Source organism: Salmo trutta, chromosome 27 (assembly GCF_901001165.1).
Source record: "Salmo trutta chromosome 27, fSalTru1.1, whole genome shotgun sequence".
NCBI classification, from domain to species: Eukaryota; Metazoa; Chordata; class Actinopteri; order Salmoniformes; family Salmonidae; genus Salmo; species Salmo trutta.
In genome coordinates, this window is record NC_042983.1 from 40,946,620 (window position 1) to 40,968,182 (window position 21,563).

Below are 21,563 nucleotides of genomic sequence, written 5' to 3' on the forward strand. Positions count from 1 at the left end.
AGCTGATAGATCAGTTGTTGATAGATCAGTGTTGACAGCTCAGTGTCGACAACTCAGTGTTGATAGCTCAGTGTTGACAGCTCAGCTCTGTACTGTAGAGAATCATCCAAGACAAACAATGTCCAAACACTGATGTCTTACAAAGTTCCATTTCTTTATTTCAACAATATCAGTCTCATGTGGTATCAGAGTTCCATTGGGATAGATTGTAACTCAATATTAGGAAGGTGTTCTTAATGTTTTGTGCACTCAGTGCATATTTAAAGTTTCAACATGAAACAATATGATTGATTAAGAACAAAGTCTCATCAAGATCTTTACAGACCTCCCTCCCCTCCTTCTCTAGACACTGTAGACTGGACCAGACATTATTCTGACCTGTTTTCCCCATGACCACCATGATCCATGGTCCCTCACCACGGTACAGTGGACAGTAGACCTGGTCTGGTTCTACACATAGACGCCCGGGGAACAGTGGGTTAACTGCCTTGCTCAGGGGCAGAAAGACAGATTTTGAGCTAGACAGGGTCATAAAAAGTCATCTCATCTCTAACCTCGTTGTCAGGCTAATTCAGTGAAACGGTGAACTAGGTTACATCTGCCCCAACATTCCTCAGATCTCCATCAGTTCTCCCTGTCTTCTTCCTCTCTCTTCTTCTACCTCTCCATGTATCCCAGCACTTCTTCAGGCAAAGTTACAATAACTCATTTGCACATCTCCCACAGTCTTTCTATCAGTCCCTCTATCTCTCCATCCCTTTCCACAATCTCTCTATCCTTCTCCTTCATCTGTCTATTCTTCTCCTCCATCTGTCTATTCTTCTCCTCCATCTGTCTGCTGAACTCTCTCTGCATCTTTGTCTGTGAGATCATGATGTTCCTCTGTAACTCAGGTAGGACTATCTTCATCAGGTTTCTCTCTGCTTCAACTCTGGCCTCTCCTTCATAGTTATCCATCATCTCCTCTATCTCCTGTCTGTGTCTCTCCTCCATCTCCCTCCTCTCATTCTCTCTCTTCTCTCTAAATCTCTCCAGCTTTCTCTCCATCTCCTCCCTCCTATCAGACTCCCTCTTCAGCTCCCTCTCCAGCTCTCTTTTCTTCTCCTCATCCCTCTCTTCTTTCACCTGTCTCTCCAGTTCACTGGTTCTTTCACTGAGTGTTCTGATATCTCCCTCATGTTCCTGGATCACTCCCTCTATCTTTATCAGAGAGTCCTGCAACTCCTTCTGAAGCCTCTCTCTCAAGTCTCTCTCCTCCCTCTGTTTCCTCTCTCCTCTCTCTGTCTGGATTTTTCCCTCCATCTCTCTAACCTGGGTCTCTGCCTCCTGGTAGGTCTGACTGCTGTAGAATCTCTCTCTGTTTCCTGTCACCATCTCCTCTACCTGACCCAGCAGCTCTGATACCTGAGTGCCATGGGCCCTGTCCTTAATGTTGAGGACGTGGTACCTGCTCCCACTTTTCTCTACAAGCTGCTGGAGGTCCTGACTTCCTGCTTGGAGAAACTCCTCAATGCTCTGCTCTTTCAGGCCATCATCATGTGTGAATAGAATCACAGTGTGTTCCCAACAACCCTCCCCAAACATCCCCTCTACTCTCTCCAGCACCCCTCTCTCCTCCACCTTAGAGGGCTCCACTGGTATGACCAGGAGGAAGGCGTGGGGTCCCGGGGCAGACAGACGGACACAGAGCCCCAAATCCTGTCTCATCTCCTCCAGAGAGAGTCCAGGACAGAACCAGTCTGGAGTGTCCACCAGCACCAGCCGTCTCCCACACACGTCCCCCTCTCTCCTCTTACTCCTCTGGGTCACTGCAGAGGGGCTGGCCTGGGCCCCAAACTCCTCTCTGCCCAGGATGGTGTTTCCTGCTGCACTCCTCCCAGCCCCAGTCCTCCCCAGCAGCACCAGTCTCAGCTCAGACACACTGGGAGACACTGGGGAGTCTGGACTGCTGCTCTCTCCTCCCACTGCAACACAACACACAGCACTGATCAACACTCTGACTCTCTGGAGGATGTACAACAGTGTCAAATATAATATAATCTACATCCATAACTCACTATCTGGAGGAATTAACTCCATGCTGTTTCTCCTCCTCAGTGGAAGTGTGGGGTCTGTATCTGAGGTCTCTCCTCCCACTGTAACACAACATAGAGAACTGGTCAACATACTGACTCATCAGAGAAACATTTAAAACATAGTATAAACAAACTACAAATACATTACACATCATAGTGAAATATAGATTATTGGAGAAAATAGAGAATATCAAGATTGATGACAGTTTGAGACAACATGTATAACTCACTAAGTGGAGGATGGTCCACTATAGACTAGAAACAGTAGGAGATAACAGGACAATATTGATAACTCACTAAGTGGAGGATGGTCCACTATAGACTAGAAACAGTAGGAGATAACAGGACAATATTGATAACTCACTAAGTGGAGGATGGTCCACTATAGACTAGAAACAGTAGGAGATAACAGGACAATATTGATAACTCACTAAGTGAAGGATGGTCCACTATAGACTAGAAACAGTAGGAGATAACAGGACAATATTGATAACTCACTAAGTGGAGGATGGTCCACTATAGACTAGAAACAGTAGGAGATAACAGGACAATATTGATAACTCACTAAGTGGAGGATGGTCCACTATAGACTAGAAACAGTAGGAGATAACAGGACAATATTGATAACTCACTAAGTGGAGGATGGTCCACTATAGACTAGAAACAGTAGGAGACAACAGGACAATATTGATAACTCACTGGATGGAGGAAAGTCCATGCTTTGTCTCCTCCTGACTGGGAGTATGGAACCTGTATCTGATGTCTCTCCATGTTCTAAAATAATAGAACAACCATTTAGAATGGGAACATTTACCTCAGTGACACATGAAGGCACATAGACCTACTGAAGGGGAGTTCTGGGTTTCTATTGAAATGTTAAGTATCACATATCTCACTCACCAGTCATCTGGGCTGAGATCTCTCTTCTCAGTCTCTCTACCTCAGTCTTCACATCACATATCTGTTGAGCTGAAATAACAAAGGAGGACTAGGATCTGAATTCTGTGTTAAAGACTTTAGACAGAAATATGATGCAGAGGGAAAGAATGAAGTGATGGACAACAATATTCACAACTCAGTGGAGAGTCGACAATAACCTGAGAATAGAGGAAAGTACAGAAGACTAAATGTATTAATGGTGTGAATAATCTCACCCAGTTCAGCATTTTCATTGTTGACATCCTCCAGCTGTTTGTCTCTTTCCTTTAACTGCTTCTCTCTCTCCTCTAGTAGGTTCTCTCTCTCTTCTACTTCCTGCCTCCTCTCTTTTAGTTCATTTTCTTTCCACTCCAGTACTTTGTCTCTCTCTTCCAGCTGTTTGTCTCTCTCTTCCAGTACTTTGTCTCTCTCTTCCAGCTGTTTGTCTCTCTCTTCCAGTAGTCTGTCCTTCTCTCCCAGTCTGTGGTTGCTGTCCTCTAGTTGAAGGTCTTTGTCCTGCAGTAGGACTCTGAAGTTCTCTACTTGGCTGTTCTTGTCCTGCAGGTTCTTTCTCAGTGCCTCTAGTTGAATGTCTCTTTCCTTTAGTTGCTTGTCTTTCTCTTTCAGTTGCTTGTCTTTCTCTTCTAGTTCCTGCTTCCTCTCTTTTAGTTCATTATCTTTTCCCTCCAGTACTTTGTCTCTCTCTTCCAGTAGTTTGTCTCTCTCTTCCACTAGTTTGTCCTTCTCTCCCAGTCTGTGGTTGCTGTCCTCTAGTTGAAGGTCTTTGTCCTGCAGTAGGACTCTGAAGTTCTCTACTTGGCTGTTCTTGTCCTGCAGGTTCTTTCTCAGTGCCTCTAGTTGAATGTCTCTCTCCTTTAGTTGCTTGTCTTTCTCTTCCAGTTGGTTTACTTTCTCTTCTAATAGTTTCTCCCTCTGTCCCATTATCTGGTTCTTCTCCTCCAGGAGTCTCTCTTTATCTCTCACTTCCTGGATCATATCATCCAGTTGTGTGTCTTTCTCCTCTAGTTGTTTCATCATCTCCTGTCTTAATATGTCTTCTAATTCTTTTTCCATCTTCAACTCTGAGAGAGAGCAATTAACATATTTAGTTGGTTGTTTGAATAAGTAATATATTAATTCATACCTATAAATACATTATCATTTGATGGAGGTGGTACAATTATGTGTAATTATTTCCTACAGTCAACAGTTATCTGAGCTGAACCAATCATCAACTGGTCTATTGACTATTTGATACATTACAAATGAATTAGTCTGAAAAACTGAATGACATCACTCATGTTCCCTGATTCAATCCTCTCTCCTCCAGACTCTCTCATACTTACCAAGCTCACCAGCTGATGCCTCCCTCTTCAGCTTGTCCTCCTGGGTCTCATATTGTAAATACTCTGATACTGATCCTATGGTGTAAAACAGAGAGGTGAGTTCTGTGTGGTAGACTACATCACTATATACAGAACAAACAGGACCAATCACATTTCTCCTGTCACTCAAGCCTCCCTCATGTAGGGACTGTGGGAACCAATGAGATCTGGTTAACTTCATAAATAATGTTATTTTGTTATTAGCCTATCTCTGATCAAATGATTATGTTCATTGTTAGTGATAACCAGCATTGGGCTCTATGGCAGATACAGGATATTGTGTCAGGAGGCAGGGTTCTATGGAATATACATTCAGTAGAATTTGAAGAACATCTGACATCATAATCCAACCTACCTTGAGAACATTTGGGGAGAGTATTAATAAATGTAAAGAAACTGATTTAATTTGTAGCCTTGAAGAAGACACACTGCTGTTCACAAGGCCTGTAGTTTTTATAGTATCAGATTAACACTCTGGTCTGTTCTTTGTCTTGTGTTATTGGTTGTCAATAAACAAAACAAACAAATAAGTAATTACTCACCTGATGCTGATCATCCATTATCCAAGATGGAGAGTCATGAATAATGATCATGTAAAACAGAATGCATTAGTTATTATTGTTCTTTGAATTTCTGTCTCATTACATAATTTAATGAAATACCATACATCATATTGGAATGACTGTTCATCACATTCATTACTAATGTACATCTAAGGAAAGGGATGTAAGCAGTGCTACTATTGGAACAGTCTAAACATCACAGAATGCTTCATACTAGGACATCAAACTGAACTCAAGCTGATTCTATTTTAATGTTAATGTGTGAAATGTTGAGCTATATGGCAGATATATTGTGAAATGTTGAGATATATGGCAGATATATTGCGGGAGGTTTATGGTATTGCTCCTGATCATCCATTATCCAAGATGGAGAGTCATGAATAATGATAATGTATAACAAAATGTATGAGTTATTACAGTTACATTCAATCCAATGTCAGTCACATTACATTATTCAATCAAATACCATACATCATATTGATATGACTGTTCATCACATTCATTACTAGTGTACATCTAGGGAAAGGGATGTAAGCAGTGCTACTATTGGAACAGTCTAAACATCACAGAATGCTTCATACTAGGACATCAAACTGAATTCAAGCTGATTCCATGTTCATTTTGGAGGTTGAAATGTTCATCTTTATGGCAGATATATTGTGGGAGGACTATGTGAAATATTGACCTCTATGGCAGATATATTGTAGGAGGGCTATGTGAATGTTGACCTCTATGGCAGATATATTGTGGGAGATCTATGATCTGAAAATTCTGGATAATTTGAAGAACGTCTATACATCTTAATCCAACCTACCTTGAGAACATTTGGGGAGAGTATTGATAAATGTAATGAAACTGATTTAATTTGTTGCCTTGAAGAAGACACACTGCTGTTCACAAGGCCTGTAGTTTTTATAGTATCAGATTAACACTCTGGTCTGTTCTTTGTCTTGTGTTATTGGTTGTCAATAAACAAAACAGACAAATAAGTAATTACTCACCTGGTCCTGATCATCCATTATCCAAGATGGAGAGTCATGAATAATGATCATGTAAAACAGAATGGATTAGTTATTATTGTCGATTGAATTTCTGTCTCATTACATAATTTAATGAAATACCATACATCATATTGGAATGACTGTTCATCACATTCATTACTAATGTACATCTAGGGAAAGGGATGTAGCAGCACTACTATGTGAGCAGTCTGAGAATGACTGAATGCTTCATAATAAGACATCAAGGTAAATTCAAGATTATTCTATTTTAATGTTGGTTTGTGAAATGTTGAGCTCTATGGCAGATATATTGTGGGAGGTTTATGGTATTGCTCCTGATCATCCATTATCCAAGATGGAGAGGAATGAATATTGATAATGTATAACAAAATGTATGAATTACTACAGCTACATTCAATCCAATTTCATTCACATTACATTATTCAATCAAATACCATACATCATATTGATATGACTGTTCATCACATTCATTACTAATGTACATCTAGGGAAAGGGATGTAAGCAGTGCTACTATTGGAACAGTCTAAACATCACAGAATGCTTCATACGAGGACATCAAACTGAACTCAAGCTGATTCTATTTTAATATTGGAGTGTGAATTGTTGACCTCTATAGAAGATATATTGTAGGAGGACTATGTGAAAGGGAAAGGGGGACACCTAGTCAGTCGTCCAACTGAATTTATTCAACTGCAATGTGTTTCCGCATTTAACTCAACCCCTCTGAAATGTTGAGCTCTACAGCAGATATATTGTGGGAGATCTATGATCTGAAAATTCTGGATAATTAGAAGAACATCTATACATCTTAATCCAACCTACCTTGAGAACATTTGGGGAGAGTATTGATAAATGTAATGAAACTGATTTAATTTGTAGTCTTGAAGAAGACACACTGCTGTTCACAAGGCCTGTAGTTTTTATAGTATCAGATTAACACTCTGGTCTGTTCTTTGTCTTGTGTTATTGGTTGTCAATAAACAAAACAGACAAATAAGTAATTACTCACGTCGTCCTGATCATCCATTATCCAAGATGGAGAGTCATGAATAATGATCATGTAAAACAGAATGCATTAGTTATTATTGTTCATTGAATTTCTGTCTCATTACATCATTTAATGAAATACCATACATCATATTGATATGACTGTTCATCACATTCATTACTAATGTACATCTAGGGAAAGGGATGTAGCAGCACTACTATGTGAGCAGTCTGAGAATGACTGAATGCTTCATAATAAGACATCAAGCTAAATTCAAGCTGATTTTATTTTAATTTTAATGTGTGAAATATTGAGCTATATGGCAGATATATTGTGGGAGGTTTATGGTATTGCTCCTGATCATCCATTATCCAAGATGGAGAGGAATGAATATTGATAATGTATAACAACATGTATGAGTTATTACAGTTACATTCAATCCAATTTCAGTCACATTACATTATTCAATCAAATACCATACATCATATTGATATGACTGTTCATCACATTCATTACTAATGTACATCTAGGGAAAGGGATGTAAGCAGTGCTACTATTGGAAGAGTCTAAACATCACAGAATGCTTCATACTAGGACATCAAACTGAATTCAAGCTGATGCCATGTTCATTTTGGAGGTTGAAATGTTCATCTTTATGGCAGATATATTGTGGGAGGACTATGTGAAATATTGACCTCTATGGCAGATATATTGTAGGAGGACTATGTGAATGTTGACCTCTACAGCAGATATATTGTGGGAGATCTATGATCTGAAAATTCAGGATAATTTGAAGAACATCTATACATCTTAATCCAACCTACCTTGAGAACATTTGGGGAGAGTATTGATAAATGTAAAGAAACTGATTTAATTTGTAGCCTTGAAGAAGACACACTGCTGTTCACAAGGCCTGTAGTTTTTATAGTATCAGATTAACACTCTGGTCTGTTCTTTGTCTTGTGTTATTGGTTGTCAATAAACAAAACAGACAAATAAGTAATTACTCACCAATTGCTGATCATCCATTATCCAAGATGGAGAGTCATGAATAATGATCATGTAAAACAGAATGTATTAGTTATTATTGTTCATTGAATTTCAGTCACATTACATAATTCAATCAAATACCATACATCATGTTGATATGACTGTTCATCACATTCATTACTAATATACATCTAGGGAAAGGGATGTAAGCAGTGCTACTATTGGAACAGTCTAAACATCACAGAATGCTTCATACTAGGACATCAAACTGAATTCAAGCTGATTCCATATACATTTTGGAGTGTGAAATGTTGACCTCTATGGCAGGTATATTGTGGGAGATCTATGATATGAAAATTCTGGATAATTTGAAGAACGTCTATACATCTTAATCCAAACTACCTTGAGAACATTTGGGGAGAGTATTGATAAATGTAAAGAAACTGATTTAATTTGTAGCCTTGAAGAAGACACACTGCTGTTCACAAGGCCTGTAGTTTTATAGTATCAGATTAACACTCTGGTCTGTTCTTTGTCTTGTGTTATTGGTTGTCAATAAACAAAACAGACAAATAAGTAATTACTCACCTGGTCCTGATCATCCATTATCCAAGATGGAGAGTCATGAATAATGATCATGTAAAACAGAATGGATTAGTTATTATTGTCGATTGAATTTCTGTCTCATTACATAATTTAATGAAATACCATACATCATATTGGAATGACTGTTCATCACATTCATTACTAATGTACATCTAGGGAAAGGGATGTAGCAGCACTACTATGTGAGCAGTCTGAGAATGACTGAATGCTTCATAATAAGACATCAAGGTAAATTCAAGATTATTCTATTTTAATGTTGGTTTGTGAAATGTTGAGCTCTATGGCAGATATATTGTGGGAGGTTTATGGTATTGCTCCTGATCATCCATTATCCAAGATGGAGAGGAATGAATATTGATAATGTATAACAAAATGTATGAATTACTACAGCTACATTCAATCCAATTTCATTCACATTACATTATTCAATCAAATACCATACATCATATTGATATGACTGTTCATCACATTCATTACTAATGTACATCTAGGGAAAGGGATGTAAGCAGTGCTACTATTGGAACAGTCTAAACATCACAGAATGCTTCATACGAGGACATCAAACTGAACTCAAGCTGATTCTATTTTAATATTGGAGTGTGAATTGTTGACCTCTATAGAAGATATATTGTAGGAGGACTATGTGAAAGGGAAAGGGGGACACCTAGTCAGTCGTCCAACTGAATGTATTCAACTGCAATGTGTTTCCGCATTTAACTCAACCCCTCTGAAATGTTGAGCTCTACAGCAGATATACTGTGGGAGATCTATGATCTGAAAATTCTGGATAATTTGAAGAACATCTATACATCTTAATCCAACCTACCTTGAGAACATTTGGGGAGAGTATTGATAAATGTAAAGAAACTGATTTAGTTTGTAGTCTTGAAGAAGACACACTGCTGTTCACAAGGCCTGTAGTTTTTATAGTATCAGATTAACACTCTGGTCTGTTCGTTGTCTTGTGTTATTGGTTGTCAATAAACAAAACAGACAAATAAGTAATTACTCACCCCATCCTGATCATCCATTATCCAAGATGGAAAGTCATGAATAATGATCATGTAAAACAGAATGTATTAGTTATTATTGTTCATTGAATTTCTGTCTCATTACATAATTTAATGAAATACCATACATCATATTGGAATGACTGTTCATCACATTCATTACTAATGTACATCCAGGGAAAGGGATGTAGCAGCACTACTATGTGAGCAGTCTGAGAATGACTGAATGCTTCATAATAAGACATCAAGCTAAATTCAAGCTGATTTTATTTTAATTTTAATGTGTGAAATATTGAGCTATATGGCAGATATATTGTGGGAGGTTTATGGTATTGCTCCTGATCATCCATTATCCAAGATGGAGAGGAATGAATATTGATAATGTATAACAAAATGTGTGAATTATTATAATTACATTCAATCCAATTTCATTCCATTACATTATTCAATGAAATACCATACATCATATTGATATGACTGTTCATCACATTCATTACTAATGTACATCTAGGGAAAGGGATGTAAGCAGTGCTACTATTGGAACAGTCTAAACATCACAGAATGCTTCATACTGGGACATCAAACTGAATTCAAGCTGATGCCATGTTCATTTTGGATGTTCAAAGGTTGACCTCTATGGCAGATGTATTGTGGGAGGACTATGTGAAATATTGACCTCTATGGCAGATATATTGTGGGAGATCTATGATCTGAAAATTCTGGATAATTTGAAGAACATCTATACATCTTAATCCAACCTACCTTGAGAACATTTGGGGAGAGTATTGATAAATGTAATGAAACTGATTTAATTTGTAGTCTTGAAGAAGACACACTGCTGTTCACAAGGCCTGTAGTTTTTATAGTATCAGATTAACACTCTGGTCTGTTCTTTGTCTTGTGTTATTGGTTGTCAATAAACAAAACAGACAAATAAGTAATTACTCACCAATTGCTGATCATCCATTATCCAAGATGGAGAGTCATGAATAATGATCATGTAAAACAGAATGTATTAGTTATTATTGTTCATTGAATTTCAGTCACATTACATAATTCAATCAAATACCATACATCATGTTGATATGACTGTTCATCACATTCATTACTAATATACATCTAGGGAAAGGGATGTAAGCAGTGCTACTATTGGAACAGTCTAAACATCACAGAATGCTTCATACTAGGACATCAAACTGAATTCAAGCTGATTCCATATACATTTTGGAGTGTGAAAAGTTGACCTCTATGGCAGGTATATTGTGGGAGATCTATGATATGAAAATTCTGGATAATTTGAAGAACGTCTATACATCTTAATCCAAACTACCTTGAGAACATTTGGGGAGAGTATTGATAAATGTAAAGAAACTGATTTAATTTGTAGCCTTGAAGAAGACACACTGCTGTTCACAAGGCCTGTAGTTTTATAGTATCAGATTAACACTCTGGTCTGTTCTTTGTCTTGTGTTATTGGTTGTCAATAAACAAAACAGACAAATAAGTAATTACTCACCTGGTCCTGATCATCCATTATCCAAGATGGAGAGTCATGAATAATGATCATGTAAAACAGAATGGATTAGTTATTATTGTCGATTGAATTTCTGTCTCATTACATAATTTAATGAAATACCATACATCATATTGGAATGACTGTTCATCACATTCATTACTAATGTACATCTAGGGAAAGGGATGTAGCAGCACTACTATGTGAGCAGTCTGAGAATGACTGAATGCTTCATAATAAGACATCAAGGTAAATTCAAGATTATTCTATTTTAATGTTGGTTTGTGAAATGTTGAGCTCTATGGCAGATATATTGTGGGAGGTTTATGGTATTGCTCCTGATCATCCATTATCCAAGATGGAGAGGAATGAATATTGATAATGTATAACAAAATGTATGAATTACTACAGCTACATTCAATCCAATTTCATTCACATTACATTATTCAATCAAATACCATACATCATATTGATATGACTGTTCATCACATTCATTACTAATGTACATCTAGGGAAAGGGATGTAAGCAGTGCTACTATTGGAACAGTCTAAACATCACAGAATGCTTCATACGAGGACATCAAACTGAACTCAAGCTGATTCTATTTTAATATTGGAGTGTGAATTGTTGACCTCTATAGAAGATATATTGTAGGAGGACTATGTGAAAGGGAAAGGGGGACACCTAGTCAGTCGTCCAACTGAATGTATTCAACTGCAATGTGTTTCCGCATTTAACTCAACCCCTCTGAAATGTTGAGCTCTACAGCAGATATACTGTGGGAGATCTATGATCTGAAAATTCTGGATAATTTGAAGAACATCTATACATCTTAATCCAACCTACCTTGAGAACATTTGGGGAGAGTATTGATAAATGTAAAGAAACTGATTTAGTTTGTAGTCTTGAAGAAGACACACTGCTGTTCACAAGGCCTGTAGTTTGTATAGTATCAGATTAACACTCTGGTCTGTTCTTTGTCTTGTGTTATTGGTTGTCAATAAACAAAACAGACAAATAAGTAATTACTCACCCCATCCTGATCATCCATTATCCAAGATGGAGAGTCATGAATAATGATCATGTAAAACAGAATGTATTAGTTATTATTGTTCATTGAATTTCTGTCTCATTACATAATTTAATGAAATACCATACATCATATTAGAATGACTGTTCATCACATTCATTACTAATGTACATCCAGGGAAAGGGATGTAGCAGCACTACTATGTGAGCAGTCTGAGAATGACTGAATGCTTCATAATAAGACATCAAGCTAAATTCAAGCTGATTTTATTTTAATTTTAATGTGTGAAATATTGAGCTATATGGCAGATATATTGTGGGAGGTTTATGGTATTGCTCCTGATCATCCATTATCCAAGATGGAGAGGAATGAATATTGATAATGTATAACAAAATGTGTGAATTATTATAATTACATTCAATCCAATTTCATTCCATTACATAATTCAATCAAATACCATACATCATATTGATATGACTGTTCATCACATTCATTACTAATGTACATCTAGGGAAAGGGATGTAAGCAGTGCTACTATTGGAACAGTCTAAACATCACAGAATGCTTCATACGAGGACATCAAACTGAATTCAAGCTGATGCCATGTTCATTTTGGAGGTTGAAATGTTCATCTTTATGGCAGATATATTGTGGGAAGACTATGTGAAATATTGACCTCTATGGCAGATATATTGTAGGAGGACTATGTGAATGTTGACCTCTATGGCAGATATATTGTGGGAGATCTATGATCTGAAAATTCTGGATAATTTGAAGAACATCTATACATCTTAATCCAACCTACCTTGAGAACATTTGGGGAGAGTATTGATAAATGTAAAGAAACTGATTTAATTTGTAGCCTTGAAGAAGACACACTGCTGTTCACAAGGCCTGTAGTTTTTATAGTATCAGATTAACACTCTGGTCTGTTCTTTGTCTTGTGTTATTGGTTGTCAATAAACAAAACAGACAAATAAGTAATTACTCACTTCGTCCTGATCATCCATTATCCAAGATGGAGAGTCATGAATAATGATCATGTAAAACAGAATGTATTAGTTATTATTGTTCATTGAATTTCTGTCTCATTACATAATTTAATGAAATACCATACATCATATTGGAATGACTGTTCATCACATTCATTACTAATGTACATCTAGGGAAAGGGATGTAGCAGCACTACTATGTGAGCAGTCTGAGAATGACTGAATGCTTCATAATAAGACATCAAGCTAAATTCAAGTTGATTCCATTTTAATGTTGGTTTGTGAAATGTTGAGCTATATGGCAGATATATTGTGGGAGGTTTATGGTATTGCTCCTGATCATCCATTATCCAAGATGGAGAGGAATGAATATTGATAATGTATAAAAAAATGTGTGAATTATTATAATTACATTCAATCCAATTTCATTCCATTACATTATTCAATCAAATACCATACATCATATTGATATGACTGTTCATCACATTCATTACTAATGTACATCTAGGGAAAGGGATGTAAGCAGTGCTACTATTGGAACAGTCTAAACATCACAGAATGCTTCATACGAGGACATCAAACTGAACTCAAGCTGATTCTATTTTAATATTGGAGTGTGAATTGTTGACCTCTATAGAAGATATATTGTAGGAGGACTATGTGAAAGGGAAAGGGGGACACCTAGTCAGTCGTCCAACTGAATTTATTCAACTGCAATGTGTTTCCGCATTTAACTCAACCCCTCTGAAATGTTGAGCTCTACAGCAGATATACTGTGGGAGATATATGATCTGAAAATTCTGGATAATTTGAAGAACATCTATACATCTTAATCCAACCTACCTTGAGAACATTTGGGGAGAGTATTGATAAATGTAAAGAAACTGATTTAATTTGTAGCCTTGAAGAAGACACACTGCTGTTCACAAGGCCTGTAGTTTTTATAGTATCAGATTAACACTCTGGTCTGTTCTTTGTCTTGTGTTATTGGTTGTCAATAAACAAAACAGACAAATAAGTAATTACTCACCTGGTCCTGATCATCCATTATCGAAGATGGAGAATCATGAATAATGATCATGTAAAACAGAATGTATTAGTTATTATCATTACCTTCAAATCACCATCTGTCACATGATCCTCTCAAATACCATAGTGATGTGATATACATCAGAGGGGTATGAGTGTTCATCACATTCATTACTAATGACAATCAAGGGACGTGACAGTAATGTTGGAATGGTTCTAATGCTTTAGGACAAGCTCAAAGCTCAGAGTGATGGTAATATGCATTGTAACTAGTTGATATTCAGAATGAATCTAGTCTATTCATCTGGAACTCCTACTATGAACTCCTACCTACATGAGAAAGTAGAAGTGTTCTGTACAGGGAAAGAGACTGGTTGTTATTGTTGTTGTTTAGGTGTTTAGAAACATTACTGGAGTTCTAGAACACTTACCTCCTCTATCCCATAAACCCACTGCAGCCTCCTCCTTCTGTTCTCCATGGATGACCTGACATATGTAGTCTGCTGTATCTGACTCCCTGCAGTCTCTCAGCCTCAAAGACACGTTGCCTCTCTCCAGCTCCTGGGTGATCAGACTCACTCTGCCCTCATAGCCACTCCTCTCTGTCACCTGGCCATTCTGATACAGGTAAATACACTCTGTCTCTTTAAACCACCTGATCGTCGTTGCAACAGCACTGGTGTCAGGTGAGAGGTGACAGGGGAGGGTGACCTCTTTACCAACATCAGCCTCCACATTGTCTCCTGAGGTGAGTTTAAACTGAGCTGTTCAGAAAGAGAGAACATTTCATGTTTAATGACATCGTCTGTGTCAGGAACACAAATACTCTCAGTACATTTATAAACACAGCTGAATGAAAAACTACAATAGACATACAACAACCAGGACCATGTCAATTCTAAAATACAACACACACAATCCCAGACAGACATATTCATTTGAAGGAAAGTATATATGTCATAGAAGAATGTGATGCTACAATCTAGAATGATATTATCCCATTTGTTCCCACATCTTTCCCAGACATGCCACTATGCAAATCTTATGCCACTAGTAAGCCTAACATGTCATCCATTTTGATTATTTATTTATTTAAAAGTATGTTTTATTCTTGGCCATAACTGTGACAGAGTGCTCTGCCTATAATAACATGAACAGATATTTACCCCTATTCCTCAACCTCAATATCTATATACCTCATCCCACTTACCCACACACCTAAACTCAATGACCCACACACCCCAGCCCTGTTACCCCCATGCCCTAACCCTGACACCCACATGCCAATACCCTCCAATCTATACAATCAAGTACAGATACAGGCATATCCTGGCCCTAAATGACCTGTGTGTTACTCAAGACCCCAGTTCCTTTGCCAATACACCTCATCCCTGTTACTTTCCTATCTCAGCCCTGTTACCCACTTTCCTTAGGCCTGTATTCCCCAAGTCACCAACAGTAACCTATATCCAGCTATTCACTGCCCACCCCAACCCTGTTATCAGCATGTTTTAGTCCTGTGACATCTGACCTGTACACACTAATCATTTCATAGATAAACTAATATTACAGTGGTATAACACATGTGCCCCAGCCCCAATCTCTTTTTTATACCACAAACGTTGTTGCCAGAAAGGATTTGAATGGGCAATAGACGTCCATCCAGCCCCATTACCTGTCTGAACCTTGTGTATCCCTACACCCCATTATAAACTAGGGAAATCCATGGGCATCCTCATATAAAACAGGTCTACCCCAGTGTCCAAGCCTCAACATTCATACTAACCAGGTCTACCATTGTGCAAGAGACACTAAACAAACCTAATAACATCAAATATTACTTCAATTATTATACTTATTCAGTTTATTGGTCTATACATGGCCAATTCCCTCTGAAATAACAACATATGATGTTTTACAGTAAAAATCTCTGATTTAACATCAGTAAAGGTTAATGGATAATGGTAAAATCATCTGTAACATCATTTTGAGCCAGTATATCCTGAACCAAACTCAACTTAAATCTACTGAAGAAAGAAAAGGATCTGCTATGACTAAATATATACAATAAATTAGAGGCACTGTATTTTCCCATTAGTCAGAAATGTTTGGCAGGTAGCCTAGCACTTAAGAACATTGGGCCAGTAACTGAAACGTCGCTGGTTTGAATCCCTGAGGCAACTAGGAAAACATTAGTTGATCTGCCCTTGAGCAAGGCACTTAAAATGTGTATCCAGAGCAATTAGGATTATTTATTTAACGAGTCAAGTCAGTTAAGAACCAATTCTTATTTAGAATGGCAGCCTACCACGGACGACGCTGACTTGTTCAGGGGAAGAACAACAGACTTTTACCTTGTCATCTCGGGGATTCAGCAACCTTTCAGTTACTGGCCCAACACTCTAACCACAAGGCTTCCTGCCATCTCTACACTCTAACCACTAGGCTACCTGCCACCTCTACACTCTAACCACTAGGCTACCTGCCACCTCTACACTCTAACCACTAGGCTACCTGCCACCTATACACTCTAACCACTAGGCTACCTGCCACCTCTACACTCTAACCACTAGGCTACCTGCCACCTCTACACTCTAACCACTAGGCTACCTGCCACCTCTACACTCTAACCACTAGGCTACCTGTCACCTCTACACTCTAACCACTAGGCTACCTGCCACCGCTACACTCTAACCACTAGGCTACCTGCCACCTCTACACTCTAACCACTAGGCTACCTGCCACCTCTACACTCTAACCACTAGGCTACCTGCCACCTCTACACTCTAACCACTAGGCTACCTGCCACCTCTACACTCTAACCACTAGGCTACCTGCCTCCTCTACACTCTAACCACTAGTCTACCTGCCACCTCTACACTCTAACCACTAGGCTACCTGCCACCTCTACACTCTAACCACTAGGCTACCTGCCACATCTACACTCTAACCACTAGGCTACCTGCCACCTCTACACTCTAACCACTAGGCTACCTGCCACCTCTACACTCTAACCACTAGGCTACCTGCCACCTCTACACTCTAACCACTAGTCTACCTGCCACCTCTACACTCTAACCACTAGGCTACCTGCCACCTCTACACTCTAACCACTAGGCTACCTGCCACCTCTACACTCTAACCACTAGGCTACCTGCCACCTCTACACTCTAACCACTAGGCTACCTGCCACCTCTACACTCTAACCACTAGGCTACCTGCCACATCTACACTCTAACCACTAGGCTACCTGCCACCTCTACACTCTAACCACTAGGCTACCTGCCTCCTCTACACTCTAACCACTAGGCTACCTGCCCCCTCTACACTCTAACCACTAGGCTACCTGCCCCCTCTACACTCTAACCACTAGGCTACCTGCCACCTCTACACTCTAACCACTAGGCTACCTGCCACCTCTACACTCTAACCACTAGGCTACCTGCCACCTCTACACTCTAACCACTAGGCTACCTGCCACCTCTACACTCTAACCACTAGGCTACCTGCCACATCTACACTCTAACCACTAGGCTACCTGCCACCTCTACACTCTAACCACTAGGCTACCTGCCACCTCTACACTCTAACCACTAGGCTACCTGTCACCTCTACACTCTAACCACTAGGCTACCTGCCACCTCTACACTCTAACCACTAGGCTACCTGCCACCTCTACACTCTAACCACTAGGCTACCTGCCGCCCCTCATGTTACAAACACATTTCATCCAGACACACATTTACACATAAAGAGAAATAAAACCACAAACACATTTCATTTTCAATAGTTGGTTTAGTTCTGTTCTCCCAGATACATGAAAGAAAGGTTCATCATTAATTATAGCATGTTGACTTACTATGAACTCTGGACTCTGCCATTTTAACTGCAATAAAAAGAGAAAACATTCATATTTACATCATTACCATTCATCAAATTCTCTCTTTTGCTCAATCACACAGATAAAAACATCACTTCCTCTTTCTCCAGTCCTCATTGTTTTAAAACAGGACTGTTGTGTCTAGTTTGGCAAGTGAAATATACTGAGATCTCCTTTTAAATATGTCCACAGTTTCAGACCTCCTCAGGTTCTCTGGCAGGCTATTCCAGAGGCTGGGGGCATAATAACTAAAGGCTGCCTCTCCATGCCTCTTGGTCCTAGACTTCAGGATAGTTAAAAGGCCAGTTTCAGACCTCCTCAGGTTCTCTGGCAGGCTATTCCAGAGGCTGGGGGCATAATAACTAAAGGCTGCATCTCCATGCCTCTTGGTCCTAGACTTCAGGATAGTTAAAAGGCCAGTTTCAGACCTCCTCAGGTTCTCTGGCAGGCTATTCCAGAGGCTGGGGGCATAATAACTAAAGGCTGCCTCTCCATGCCTCTTGGTCCTAGACTTCAGGATAGTTAAAAGGCCAGTTTCAGACCTCCTCAGGTTCTCTGGCAGGCTATTCCAGAGGCTGGGGGCATAATAACTAAAGGCTGTCTCTCCATGCCTCTTGGTCCTAGGCTTCAGGATAGTTAAAAGGCCAGTGCCAGAGGACCTGAGGGACATACTGGGTACATAACTTAAAAGCATGTCTGACATGTGATGAGGTGCACTATGGAAGCCGTTTGGGTCTTTGCGTGTTAAAAAGATACACGTCAAATAACATTATTTGAACGTGTTAAATTATTATGTGACGTAGAGTCATATTCAGGTCCTGATTGGTCAATAAGCTTATTTGACGCGTATCTTTTTGACAGGCAAAGACCCAAACGGCGTTCCGTAGAACAGGGCGTGTCGTTTCCAATGTGAACAAATGAGTCATAGTGGGCGGAACCAGCAAGGAGGTGGGCAGGGCCAGGCACGACCTAGCGAGATCCTATTGGTGCGTTCTTGCGTCATCTGCATATGTCCGTTAGGGAACGCCTCCGTTGTGAAGTGCGCATGTGTATTAACTCAATTCTCCTTCTAAACAGGTTATTATGAAAAACCTTTGCAAAAAGGGTGATGTCTACAAAACTTAGTCCACTCTGTTCATAACAGATTCTAGTTTTGGGAACAAAAATAACGGTATAATAACGGTTTAATCGATGAGAAAATGTGCAGAATGTCGGCCAGAATCCGTGTCGTTCCATCTTGTTCCTCTGACTAACATATCTGGTAGTGAGTGGAAACGCCAAGCGGAGGCTTCACATTATACATCCAGTGAAATGTCTGTCTCATTCATTGTTCTATTTGTGGCACAATTCACTTCTTCTATGATATCATGGTGGTCGTATTGATAACCTTACCAATAAAAGCTATGAAGTCAACTTTATTCATTATCAAAGTGTCCTTTGACGCTGCACATTAATGAGACCAGATTTCTGAACAGGCTTCTAAACAATGACAAGGCTGTTGTGTCTAGTTTGGAAAGTGAAATATACTGAGATCTCCTCTTACCTTTACTGGTCTTCACGTCCTCCACTTCACATTCAAAATAGTTGATTTAAATCTATAACCACTCTAATAGTCACTATATGTGCATATCTACACGTTTTTACAGAACAATCTACACCTCAGGCCTAAACTGCGACACAACTTTCATTTTCACTTTTACACAGGTACTTGGAGTAAACTCCTCCCCCCAGCCTCTCTGGTTATTAGAAAACCCAGTCACAAAGTCTAAATGGTCTATAGGACTATCGTAAAATGTCATGAAAACAGAAATGTACATATCTGATCTTAATTTAGGTTTAAGGTTAGGCATAAGGTTAGCAGTGTGTAGAATAGGGTTCAAATCAGAAGACCGATCCAGCCAGCAGATGGTAGTGATGTTCTTTAATTATAGTCATATTATCCTGAGCTGTAAAGATTTAACAGTGCCTATCAATATTAGCTTCTCTTATCTCTTTGGACCCATTCACATGAGTAAATGAGTGAAATTGCTTCCATGACAAATAGTCTCAATGCTTTTCCATCCCCTCCTAACAAAATAAATGTAGCTGACTGGTGGTCATTTACTGTCTGAGAAGAGAGTATCATTACCACCTGCTGGTCAATGTTGGGAACTGCGGTGAATTTACAAATCAGAAAGTCAGACACGTGATTTAGGGGTCTGTTGTGGTGGACAGACCGGCTCTTTTTGGCTCCCAAACGGCTCTTTAAATAATATAAGTTTTGTATTTTTTCAAGTCAAACAGTATGCGATAGTTTGACTATGATTGGTGTTAAAACAATTCTAATTCAATTATTAAATGAAATCATACTCTACCTTAACCACAATGTATTTAAAATGCATTGGTTTGTTATGAAAAATAATGCTATTAAACATTTGCATTTAAAGTATAACTTTTTAATGTATATAAACAAAGTGCATATAAATGTAACAATTCAAAACGAATACAATCTGAACAACATAACAATAGAATATTGCACCATATCAAAGAAAAATAAATTACAATGTGCAAAACTGCAGCATCTCACTTAAAACATTAAACTGGTCCCTCTTTTCTCTCTCTTCTTTATTACCATGTTATAACCAGCAGCACACAGCAATGCTTTTATGAGAGGTTTACATTCAGAAATGTAAGCTGCCTCACTTTAGAGGGGCTGATGTGGTTTCTTCTTCTTCTATGATATCATGACGGTCTGTAAACATTAGTTTCAGTGCATGCCGTCACCTACTGTGCTAGAAAGTACTATCAATCTTCTTTTTTTTTACCAGGTAAGTTGACAGAGAACACGTTCTCATTTACAGCAACGACCTGGGGAATAGTTACAGGGGAGAGGAGGGGGATGAATGAGCCAATTGGAAGCTGGGGATGATTAGGTAACCATGATGGTATGAGGGACAGATTGGGAATTTAGCCAAGACACCAGGGTTAACACGGCCTACTCTTACAGTAAGTGCCATGGGATCTTTAACGACCTCAGAGTGTCAGGACACCCGTTTAACATCCCATCCAAAAGACAGCGTCCCCAATCACTGCCCTGGGGTATTTTTTTAGACCAGAGGAAAGAGTGCCTCCTACTGGCCCTCCAACACCATTTCCAGCAGCATCTGGTCTCTGGTCTCCCATCCAGGGACTGACCAGGACCAACCCTGCTTAGCTTCAGAAGCAAGCCAGCAGTGGGATGCAGGGTGGAATGATATGGGTGGTATGGGTGGTATGATATGGGTGGTATGATATGGGTGGTATGGGTGGTATGATATGGGTGGTATGATATGCCCAAATCTGTATAATCATGAAAATGAAATAAAAACCAAATAAATCCCTACTAACTTGTACCACAGCCTCCCCCTCCCCCTAAAACGCCTCCCCAACCACCCTCCCCCATTCAACTTGATCGATCTATATCATGTTTAAACACTCCACCCTGAGGATTGTTCAGCATGTCAACAACCACTTCAACAGTAACATCTGTTACTGCACAATAACCTTCAACCTGGCATTTCTGCTTTCCACAAACCCTGAGT

At 39.1% G+C, this 21,563-nt stretch overlaps 1 protein-coding gene across 1 annotated transcript; it reads right to left on the minus strand.

Moving 5' to 3' along the window:
• Positions 1 to 133: 133 nt before the first annotated feature.
• LOC115165123 (trichohyalin-like) lies at positions 134 to 19,706 on the minus strand. Its single transcript, XM_029718159.1, has 14 exons — positions 19,547 to 19,706; positions 17,983 to 18,009; positions 14,555 to 14,887; positions 14,125 to 14,130; positions 10,508 to 10,513; positions 6,974 to 6,979; positions 5,943 to 5,948; positions 4,921 to 4,926; positions 4,340 to 4,414; positions 3,230 to 4,075; positions 2,976 to 3,044; positions 2,775 to 2,849; positions 2,058 to 2,135; positions 134 to 1,964 (listed from the first exon to the last, which is right to left on the minus strand). Exons 2-14 carry the CDS (start codon positions 18,002 to 18,004, stop codon positions 706 to 708), a joined length of 2,787 nt encoding a protein of 928 aa, XP_029574019.1. The 5' UTR covers positions 18,005 to 18,009; positions 19,547 to 19,706; the 3' UTR covers positions 134 to 705.
• Between the last annotated feature and the right edge of the window lie 1,857 nt (positions 19,707 to 21,563).

What these genes read in the sequence shown, in the direction of transcription:
- LOC115165123 (XM_029718159.1), bottom strand. Translation starts at nt 18,004, where the DNA reads ATGGCAGAGTCCAGAGTTCATA. An exon ending in GGCAGAGTCCAGAGTTCATA is followed by an intron (nt 14,888 to 17,982) that starts GTAAGTCAACAT and finishes CTTTCTGAACAG; the next exon opens with CTCAGTTTAAACTCACCTCA. An exon ending in GGAGTTAATTCCTCCAGATA is followed by an intron (nt 1,965 to 2,057) that starts GTGAGTTATGGA and finishes GTTGTGTTGCAG; the next exon opens with TGGGAGGAGAGAGCAGCAGT.